The 11,744-nt window shown below is 35.4% G+C and overlaps 1 protein-coding gene across 1 annotated transcript; it reads right to left on the bottom strand.

Annotated features, from left to right (window-relative positions):
* Positions 1-291: 291 nt before the first annotated feature.
* LOC110927184 (probable disease resistance protein At4g27220) lies at positions 292-11,283 on the bottom strand. The gene is made up of 5 exons (XM_022170805.2): positions 11,148-11,283; positions 4,395-7,092; positions 3,808-4,282; positions 1,541-1,606; positions 292-508 (listed from the first exon to the last, which is right to left on the bottom strand). The coding sequence occupies exons 2-4, from the start codon at positions 7,086-7,088 to the stop codon at positions 1,542-1,544; spliced, it is 3,234 nt and encodes a 1,077-aa protein (XP_022026497.1). The 5' UTR covers positions 7,089-7,092; positions 11,148-11,283; the 3' UTR covers positions 292-508; position 1,541.
* Positions 11,284-11,744: the final 461 nt, after the last annotated feature.

Raw genomic sequence — 11,744 nt, 5'->3', positions numbered from 1 at the left:
TTTCCTCGTACATCACGTGTCCACATTTACTTTTCTTGTATGTTATCTATTAACTATTAGAGTTTGATATCCTCGAACTGTATCCTGAAACTGCTATTATTTTCAATCAAGTTGACACATTTTTTCAAACATCAATAACACACTACCTCACAGACTAAATTTGATCACTTAATTGTTTCGGTAATTTTTAACCAAAACAGTATCCTTCTCTTTCATCTTGGTCAAGTATATAACTTGCCTTTACCATTTATTCTTAGTGTACTTCCCGGGTTCGAGTGTATTAAAATACCCTTCACATAAAAGTATTGCATTTATATATAAGTAATGCAAATAAACATCCATACAAAATTTCAGGTTTGATAAAAAACTTCATAAGTATTTAAAACACTTCAACACGTTAACGTTGTTCGGTTCATAAAATAACTAAACAAAAAGCGGAAGCTTGATCTTCGGTTGTGTTCGATTCTTCGTTATTCTTGATCTTCATCCGTAACATCATAGCTATCACCTATATATCAAATATCATCTCACACGTCAGTTATATGATGCTTAAACGTAGTTTGATAACCCAAGTTTACCAAAACAAACAAACAAAAAGATGGTGAGAAGACCCGCCGTAAGCTACGACATGTATGCCGTAACTTACGGCACCCCTTTTCTGTTGTTTCTAGCCATCCCCAGAGCCGTAGCCTACGGCGCAGCCCAGCTGCAACATTTCCATTCTTGTCCCTTTTTTTTACAAACATGTCCATAACTTTCCGATTACTTATCCGTTTCGCACGAAAATTGTTTCTACTTGACCGAAAAACATTTGCCAACATTCTTATCTTATAAACCCATAACTCGGGTTTATAACTTTATGTTTTACGCTATCAGTTCTAAATTTATATGTTTATTTATTTGACCCATTTGCATGTTTAACCAATCGAGACTATGAAATTTACATCTTTTTTTGCAAAAAAACATCATTTTTACGACTTTACCCGATTACCCGGGTTATTAAATTTGCTTTTCACGCATCCGTTACCCGGTTTGCGTTTACGCTTATTCGACCCGTTCAACCTTTTAATGGTCCAACTTAATTAGTCCGAATTATTTTCAGGAATTCACATTCTTCCGATTATGACCCATTATCTGGGTCCATTGATTTATTGTTCACGTTCCCGTTACCCGATTTATGCATGCCTTTGTAAATTTAACCCTTCAATCGGGTTTATGCCGAAGTCCCTACTCTCGCACCCATTTCGGTATGCGTTACAACTTCGTTTTGACCCATTTGTTTGTTCGTGTGAAATCCATGACTTGGAACAAACCAAGCTTATTATTAATTCGTTATTTGACCCATTTGGTTGTTTCATGTGAAATCCATTACTTTAAACAAGCCAAACTCATCAACATTCCTTATTTTGACCCGTTTGGTTGTTTCATGTGAAATCCATCACTTTAAACAAACCTAACTTTATGAGTAATTACCATTATTCAGTTATACACAAATAACACACAATTTAACAAAAACACAACGAAGCGTAAAGCCATGTACCTTAAAGCTTTCCTTTCATGCGCGTGTCTGCCCCGGCTTGACCACTCGATGCTTCACCCAAATTGCCTATAGAGTTCAATCCGATTTATCATTTAGAACCCATAGTACAATTTATGATTCATAAACTTGTAAGTATTCAATTACAAGGTTCATGTTATGATTCTTCCACACCTTTCAACAACTCACATTCACTTAGGCATTATATTAAACACATTATGGGCATGGATTTTTACACCAAGTTTATTAAGTTTTCACTTCAACAATTACCCATGTTTTCCCACCTTATAAAGTCAATATGACTAGTATAATCGATTAACATCTAGAGCTCACTATATTAACATCAAATACATCAAATTTACTACCACAATTCATGTGTTTAACATATCTACAAAAACCCACTTACATATACATAGTATATTACCCTAATACTTAATCATAACATTTTTCTACCATTATTCATCAAGGGGCCTCAAATCATATGGGCACTACAAATTTTCACAAGTTCAACAATCCCTACTTCAACTACACATCATAAGGTTCATAAAGAAATCACTACTTCAACATATACTAGATTTTTGACGTACCTTATGATGAGATGATGTTGTAAACTCTAATTTATCAAGCATGCATCAAAATCACTTTGATTTTCAGTTGAATTAGATGGATTTTGTTAAGTTACATCAAAACAGAAGGTAGATGGGCAACAAGCTGCCCCGCCACCCCTTTATTTAAAAAAACAAACGAACTGACATGTTAACATACACTAAGAACTATTTTTTTGCTTAAGAACGCAAAGAATGATTTTCATACACTCCGAAAATGGCTCAAACGAATTTTGATAACTCATTACAACAGTGTTGGAACTCATTAAAGCTAAACTATAAAATTTAAGATCGTAAGATTCAACAAGTCAGTTTCAACGCCGCTACGCCACTGAAATGAGTTGAATCAGAGTTCGTTTGAGTCGGTTTTAGAGTCCTAAAAGTCATTCTTAGGCAAAAATTAGTTCTGATGTGATCGTTCACACACACACACACACATATATATAAAGTATATCGTACATTACGGCTTATCATACTTCAGGTACGGCGACGCGCGTGATTTGTTCTATAACATGCGTGATTAATGTTTTCAATATGCGTGATGTTGGATTTTTGAGTTATAACGTGCGTGATTTTAAAATGAACGTGCGTAATTACCTGTCGTACGTGATGTACGTTAAGCCGTAATGTACGTTAACCTTCCTATATATATATATAGAGAGAGGAAGGTTCAATTAAAAACCACTAGTTATTGTGAAAACTTAAAAACTAACTAAAAAACATACCAATTTTTTTTACCAAATTTTCGCTACTTTTTATATATAAAAAAAAACTTGTACTACACATGTGCATTATATGTGTGTTGCACATGTGCACTAAAATTTTTTTTTGAAAAAAAAATTATATATAAAAAGTAGCGAATTTTTATAAAAAAATGTAAAAAAAAATTGGTACGTTTTTAGGCTTTTTTAATTAGTTTTCGATTTTTCACAATAAAATGAGTTTTCAGTTGAACCCTAAAACATTAAAAAAGTGGGGAACAGAGAACACTCTAAAAAATTATACTTAACGTGTTAAAAATTATTTTTTTCTAATTTTTTTCGGTAGTTTTTCTTATAAATAAATGTAGAAACATTTTTAATAAAAAAATCAAAAACTAAAAATATAAAAAAAATGTTTAAAAAACAGTTAAAAATATATGTATCATATAAAATTAATTTAACATGTTAAAAATCATTTTTAAAAAAAAAATCAACGTTTTTCCTTATAAAAATAAGTAGAAACTATTGAAAATAAAAAAAATTTGAAAAAAATAATTTTTACCCTTTTTTAACTGTTTTTTTTTTTATTTTAGTTTTTGATTTTTTTTATTAAGAATGCTTCTACAAATATTTATAAGAAAAAGTACAGAAAAAAAATAGAAAAAATTGATTCTTAACATGTTAAGTTAAATTTTTAAGAGTATTCCATGGTTCCCCAATTTTTTAGTGTTCCCCAATGAATCTTCTCCCTATATATATATATATATATCACATATATTTGTAATTCAAAAGTGTATATAGGATTTAAGTAAGTGTTACGGAAAAGTTTTAAAAGCTATTAGAAAATCGTTGGATTTTATTTTCTCAAAATTAAAAATAGTATTAGAAACATGAGTTTGGGGATAAAAATACTTATCTAACTTTAAACAACCTAAGACGTGAAATGTTTTAATGCCGTACGTACCTCTTTCTCTTCTTAACCGAATCAAATTTGGACTCGGTTGGTGCGAAGTTTTTTCATATATCATATCTGAAACATATGGTTTTCTCACCCATCCCGTTGTATCAAAGTCATGAAAACTTGAGTTTCTTTCACCACCTTTTACACTCCACACGTGACAATCTTCTTCATTTAAACGACCCACACAAATGTAACGCAAACTGATGTTGATAACTTGTTCAACTTCACCAAAACATTCCAAGTCTATGTTGAATATCTCTCGAAGGGAAGAACACCATGAAATTGTTATTTCTTCTAGATCTTTCAATAATCGCATTGGATTGGTTGGAAATAGATTCACAAGCTTATCACACACTTCCACACGGATGTTTTTTAACATGGGAATATTATCAAATTCCTCCTCACTACTACTCGGCCATATCTGCTCCAGATTCTCCATACCTCCAATAACTACCTTTTTCAACTCGGAAGTTCTAACCTGCAAAAATAGGTCCGCCCACCCAAACAATACATTACATTAAGTATAATATTGGGAAAAGAAATAGCTAAACCAATTGACATATACAAATCAATTATGTGTAATCAGCTACCTGACTATTAAACAGTGCTTGTTGCAATGCAGAAGTATTTTTATTGTCAGGATAAATGCTAGTGATGCTGGGAAGTCTATAAACTTCCAGTTCAACCAGTTGTGGTAGCTCAACCACACTGTCAACCGGGAACAAACGTACAAGCTTTGGTAAGGTACCTAACCATAAATACTTTAGCTCCTCAAAAATGATCATCTCGCCTTTACCATTTATCTCGCCATTGTAATCATGCACCACTGCTTCCAAAACAGAGCAAAATGAAATTGTGAGGCGCTCAAGTTTCCTCAAACCACGTGTCACATGTGTTGGGAAGAGGTATTTCAAGTTACCACAATATTCAACATGAAAGTCTCTTAGATACAAAAAAAAGCTTTGATCATAAGGATTGACTGGAACAAAATCTTCAAGATGACTCATATGCTTCATACTTAAACTTAGACTCTCTGATTTCTTGACCAACTCATGAATTTTGTAGTCCACAAGGCCGCTTCTGTGGTCGGCCATAAGGTTTAGTACTAATCTAGTTTTGAATGAAGTTGTTTCAAATTCAAAGTATGAACGACCTATAGATATCTTGAACTTATCAAGTTTCTCAAAGGATAGATCTTTTAGCTTGTTCATTTGAAAGAATTCGACCTCTAATGCACAAAGTTGGCATGAAAGCATCTTTAACTCTTTCAAATTAGCACCCGTGAAGTGGATTCCTTTATTATAAGGACCTCTCATATAAAGCTCTTCAAGTTTGACCAAATTTATAAAGACGCCATTATCAATATGAAGGTCGGCGGCACATCCTGTCAGATCTAGTAACTTCAGCTTTCTTAGATTCCCTATCGTAGATGGTAACTTGTTGATGTCACAATAGACAAGACTGAGCACCTCCAAATTCACAAGATCTCCAATGTAAGACCAATCAGCCATCAATTCGCATCTATGGAGACAAAGTGATTTAAGGTTGGTCAAAAATTGAAGAGATGTCGGAAGCGGTGGATATCGCATGTTATAAAATGCAATGACTTTGAGATTTTCCATACTTGCATAAAAATCATCCGGAAACTTGAGCGACTGATCCCCGTCCATAAGTTGTATAAAAGAGAGGTCTGGGTACTTGAAGTCTCTAGGAAACTCCGGCATACCCATGCATGTTAATGAAATCCTTTTGCAAGACTCATTCATTTCGTCTCTACCCCACGAGGACACATCGCCATGGTTTACAATCCAAGCAAAATCACCTTCGGAAACTCTTGCTAACACAAAAGCAAGCACAAGATCGTGCAATTTAACACATCCAAGGTGTTCACTGTGCATCAACAAATTGGCGTCTGCAAGATTTTCCACACATGTCTTTATCCTGTCTCGTGCCACTCTCAAAGTAGAAACATTTTTAAACAACTTTAGGCCCCATGCATGTCTAACAAGATCCTCTATTTGAATATCAGAGTCCTCCGGAAACAAGCCACAATGCAGAAAAATCGCTTTATCGTCATCGTTTTTTACAAACTCGTAGCTTATTCTGATAATTTCTTGCACGTTATCATCGAGATCATGATTCTTTAGACGGACAAGTGTATCCCTCCACACATGAATTTTTTTATGTTTAAGGGTTGTGCCAATGAGCTTGATGGCAAGTGGCAAATTACCACATTTTTTGACAATATCACATCCTATTTGAAACCGATCTTGATCATGTTCTTTAGAAATTCCAGTATATTTAGAAAGGAAATTTTGTGCTTCCGCATCTGACAACACATTGACTTGGACTACTTGAAGAAGGGAAGCATCCGCAATTTGTGTACAAATATTTGAGTCTCGTGATGTCAACAACAACTTGACGCCTTTTGGCAAAGGACTTGTTAGTCCAATATCTTTGATTTCAACCTTCTCCCACACATCATCTAATATAACTAGAATCTTTTTTTTATCCTTTTCTAACTTTTTCTCAAATTTTCTTTGGAGAGTTTCTCCCCTTGCTGTTACAGTCGCTTCATGTAAACTTTCGCCTCCTATGCATATGGCTATATCATTCTGAATAGAAAGCATGTTAGGATTTCTCCCAAGGGTAACTTTCACAAAGAAATCAAACATCTTCTTGTCTTCTGCAACTTTTTTAAGTTGTTCCATCATGGTGGTTTTTCCTACACCACCCATTCCACACAAGGCTATCACTTGACTCTTGTTGTCGTCTTGTTGAAGGAGCTTCAATGCATCGTTGAACGGCACGTTTCTGGACTTGAAGTCATCTCCACCCGGCGACGATGATAACAGTGTAGAAGTGGTGGAGGATGTGGCTCTTCCAGTAGGCAATGGGGCATCGGTCCAAGTAATCTCAGAATATTTTGAAATAAGTTCTTGGATCCTCATAGTAGCCTTAGAAGCGTTTCTTCCCACTCGATACCTATTTTTCATGTGAAAACATCCAATGTCATCATTTGGGATGCTTTGGACTTGATCCTTGACCTTCTCAACGTCTCCCAACCAAGCCTCTACACGAGCAGGTATCTCTTTATCATTTGTTTCGTTTCTGTTCTTGTGCTCTATAACTTCAGTGCTTGTATCCACCAAATCTTTCAATTTATCTTTCATGCTCGTAACATGTTTTGTGGAGCAAAACACATATCCTAGGTGTTTCGTGATATGACTTGCCATAAATTTCACAACAGGGGCAACGACAAGGTCACTTACAATCTGCGCCATTTTCCTGATCGAGACCAACAAATCATGCAAACATATCAACAAAAACAAGTTAGTCTAGTTTCAACATCAAAAGTTAAATATTGCAAGAACACACAAATAAAAAAGTCAATTATCAAGTGATTTAGGGTCTTCAATAATCGAAAATGAAATCTTACTTGCAAAGTTTATTTAATTAGAATATTGTCATACTAAATAAAATAAATAAGAACGCAATCATACAGTTATGTACATGATCTTAACGTGAATTCAATACAATATACTAGTTTTAACTATGGGTTGGAAGAAAAAACCAAAACCACATCATCTTAATGTGAATTTAAGTTTTAAGCACTGATTTAAGAAAAAAAAAACCAATCATACTAAGACTTTAACTCTAAGGGGGCGTTTGGTTTGCGGAATGATTTGGAAGATTGGAATTGGAAATTGCTGGTATTGTAATCTCAATTACATTTTTGTTGTGTTTGGTTGTCAAATGAATTGGAATCCATCACCCCGGCACCCACAACCACCGGTTCGGGTCGAAACGGTATCGGTTAAAATGGTTCGCGTCGAAACGGTACGGGTCGAAACGGTTTCAAAATTGTACTGGTCGAAACGGTTCGCGTCGAAACTGTTCGTGTCGAAACGGTTCGGGTCGAAGCGGTTCGCGTCTAAACGGTTCGGGTGGAACGGTTCGCGTCGTAAAGGTTTGCGTCGAAACGGTTTGATTCGAAACGGTACGGGGTCGAAACGGTTTCAAAATGGTACAGGTCGAAACGGTTTGCATCGAAACGGTACGTGTCGAAAAGGTACAAGTCGAAACGGTACATGTCGAAACAGTACGGGTCGAAAATGTTCGGGTCGAAACTGGTCGCGTCGAAACGGCATGAGTCGAAACTGTTCGTGTCGAAACGGTTCGGATCGAAACGGTGCGGGTCGAAACGGTCGAAGATTCCAATAAATTTACTTTAATCACTTCACATGTAGGAAGGATTTTAAATTTCTTTAGTTAAAGGAATTTAAAGGAATTCATGCCTAATTCCAATTCCAATTACACCAAATTCTACGAACCAAACATCTTAAAAGATAGAATTCAAATTCCAATTCCAATTCCCTTAAACTCTATTGAATTCCTTCAAACCAAACGCCCCCCTAAACTCTATATTATGAAACACTTTAAAATCTAATCTAAACTTACCAGGTAACTCAAACCATTATATAAATTTAATTTAGATAAAAATTTTCACTTTTGCCGTTAAGACTTTTCATTTTAGTAGTTTAGGTAGCGTTCGTTTCATGAAATGGAATGGAATGGAATGGAATTAGGAAGTTTTTCTTTGTAAAATTGATCTTGTTTGGGGGAGGGAGGAATTTGAAATCCCATGAATTTCTTTAATCAATGAAGTTTGTGACTATTTCAACATTCCATTCCTTCATTAGAGTGAAGGATTTCTAAGGAATGTTGAAATAGTCACAAATTTCATTGATTAAAGAAATTAATGGGATTTCAAATTCCTCCCTCCCCCAACCAAGATCAATTTTACAAAGAAAAACTTCCTAATTCCATTCCATTCCATGAAACAAACGCTACCTTAGAGTTTTGGGTTTTAGAAGAAAACCAAAGAAACAATGTCAGATTCAGGAGGAGGAAGCAAGATTATACATAAAAGAAGTTGGTTCGTTTTTCTAATTTGAATGTCTTATTTTAAAGAGCAAATTGCATTTTTCCTCCTTTATGTTTTAATGTTTTATCAGATATTGTCCTTGAACTTCTAAAATTACACCGGCTCTCTTTTACGTTTGCACATGATAACAAACAGTGTCCTTATAGCTTAACACATGTAAGTTTTTTTTTAACTCCATGCATGTGCCAACTCATGTGAGGGCATAATAGTTTTTCCCCTCTTTTAATAAATTAAAGAGTTAATTACTGTTTTCGTCCCTGAGTTTTGTCAAAAATAACGGTTTCAGTCCATTAGTTTAAAAATTGCGATTTCAGTCCATTAGTGTCATTTTCGTAACCATTTCAGTCCACTAACTTAACTCTATCCATTTATTTTGTTAACTTTGAGTTAACTAACTAATTCAGGGACGGTTTGCGTCAGTTTTAGAAACACAGGGACTTAAGTGTAAACTCTAAAACATTAAAACAAAAAAAATAGTAAATTCCAAAAAATCAAAAAAAATCCAAAAAACCAAACAATTCCAAAAAATTCTAAAAAATAATAAAAATTCTAAAAAATCATAAAAATTCTAAAAAATTCTAAAAAATCCAAAAAATCCGTTTCGGCGCAAATTGTTTCGAACCCGAACCGTTTCGAGCTGAACCGTCCGTACCGTTTCGGCCCGAACCGTTTCGAGCTGAACCGTTTCGACGCGAACCGTTTCGACCCGTACCGTTTCGAGCCGAACCGTTTCGACCCGTACCGTTTCGAAGCCGAACCGTTTCGAGCTGAACCGTTTCGAACCGAACCGTTTCGACCCGTACCGTTTCGAAGCCGAACCGTTTCAAGCCGTACCGTTTCGAACCGAACCGTGCCGTTTCGAACCGAACCGTTTCGAGCTGAACCGTTTCGAACCGAACCGTTTCGAGCTGAACCGTATAGAACCGTACCGTTTCGACCCGAACCGTTTCGAAGCCGTACCGTTTCGAAGCCGAACCGTTTCGGTTCGATACGCCACGGTTCTCGTCGAAACGGTACAGCTTGAAACGGTCCGGTTCGAAACAGTCGGTTCGATACGTCACGGTTCGGTTCGAAACGGTTCAGCTCAAAACGGTTCAGTTCGAAACGGCACGGTTCGGTTCGAAACGGTACGGCTTGAAACGGTTCGGCTTCGAAACGGTACGGGTCGAAACGGTTCGGTTCGAAACGGTTCAGCTCGAAACGGTTCGGCTTCGAAACGGTACGGGTCGAAACGGTTCGGCTCGAAACGGTACGGGTCGAAACGGTTCGCGTCGAAACGGTTCAGCTCGAAACGGTTCCGTTCGAAACGGTACGGACGGTTCAGCTAGAAACGGTTCGGGTCGAAACGGTACGGTTCGAAACGGTTCGCGTCGAAACGGTTCGGGTTCGAAACAGTTCGCGCCGAAACGGAATTTTTGTATTTTTTAGAATTTTTATGATTTTTTAGAATTTTTATTATTTTTTAGAATTTTTTGGAATTTGTTTGGTTTTTTTGGAATTTTTTTGATTTTTTGGAATTTACTATTTTTTTGTTTTAATGTTTTAGAGTTTACACTTAAGTTCTTGTGTTTCTAAAACTGACGCAAACCGTCCCTGAATTAGTTAGTTAACTCAAAGTTAACAAAATAAATGGATGGAGTTAAGTTAGTGGACTGAAATGGTTACAAAAATGAAACTAATGGACTGAAATCGCAATTTTTAAACTAATGGACTGAAACCGTTATTTTTAACAAACCTCAGGGACGAAAACAGTAATTAACTCTAAATTAAAGGAAAACAAGAAAATAGAAGTAAAGTACATGAAAATATTCTCTCTACCCGCGCTCTCAACTTTCTCTCTCTACAAATACACCCTGTTTTTTATACCCTTAATTTCAACCTTGATTTAATCAAGATAAAAGCTTTTTGATCGTTCATATCTTTTTCAACAAACACAATAAACTACAATCACACTAAACATCGAAGAACCATAATCAAAGATCAACAAGCAGATAATAATAATAACAATAACAATAACAATAACAATAACAATAACAATAACAATAACAATAACAATAACAATAACAATAACAATAGTAGTAGTACGACACACGAAGGGGCTTAGTTCCAACCGCACTTATGGTTACAAACCGGTCGCAACAGGGCAATTGCAATCGTTTTGCGATCTTAAATGCGTTCGCAAAAGCCCATTTTTCTATAGTGAAAGGGATACGGGTAATTTAAGTTTGGTTAGGTATATATGAAGCTAGATTTAGAAATATATGTAATTCCCCGATTATTAATAAAATTAAAAAACAGAAAAGAAACACATGATGTAGGAATTGATGAAGAACAGAATCAAGACAAGAAAGAAATAAATTCATACATAATTAAAGCTAATTGATGAAGAAAATACCTCTCTTTTGCTTGCGATCTTCTTTCTTCAAAATCTTTAAAATCTTTGGTTGAGAATGTACTGGTAAGTAAGTGTAAACGGAAACCAAATGATTGATTAGTATTGAAAAGAAACAATTATAATTGAAAAGAAACAAAAGGAGGATTAGTGGGGTTTTATATAATTGAAAAGAAACAAAATGATTGATAAGTGGGGTTTTATAATAGTAAGTTTCATAGTTGGTCCCCGAGATTTGAGCCAAAGTTCGGTTTTCGTCCATCTTTTTTAATTTTCTACGTTGGAATGCCAATCATCTATTTCTTGTACTCCTAGTCACTAATTGAGTTGTTTTTTCTTTTAGTTTAGGAGCAATTTAGTTTTAATTAGAAGGGGCAATCTTGACCCAAAGCCTTTCAAGTGGGTCAGTTTGGGTTGCTTTTAAAATTATATAGGTTGGTTTGGGTAAGATATTTTAACTAAATGAGTCACAATGGGTCACTTGAAATTCCATCTTGTTATTTTCGGGGCAAAGCGGGTTGACAACATTAAAAAAATGGCTCGATGTGGGTAGTCTTAAAGAAACGGGGCAGGTTTCAGATTAAAATGGGTTTCGAGCCG

This window comes from Helianthus annuus, chromosome 2, assembly GCF_002127325.2.
Source record: "Helianthus annuus cultivar XRQ/B chromosome 2, HanXRQr2.0-SUNRISE, whole genome shotgun sequence".
Classification (NCBI taxonomy): Eukaryota; Viridiplantae; Streptophyta; class Magnoliopsida; order Asterales; family Asteraceae; genus Helianthus; species Helianthus annuus.
Note: the sequence above shows the minus strand (reverse complement) of the source record. Positions and strands in the feature narration are given on the sequence as shown.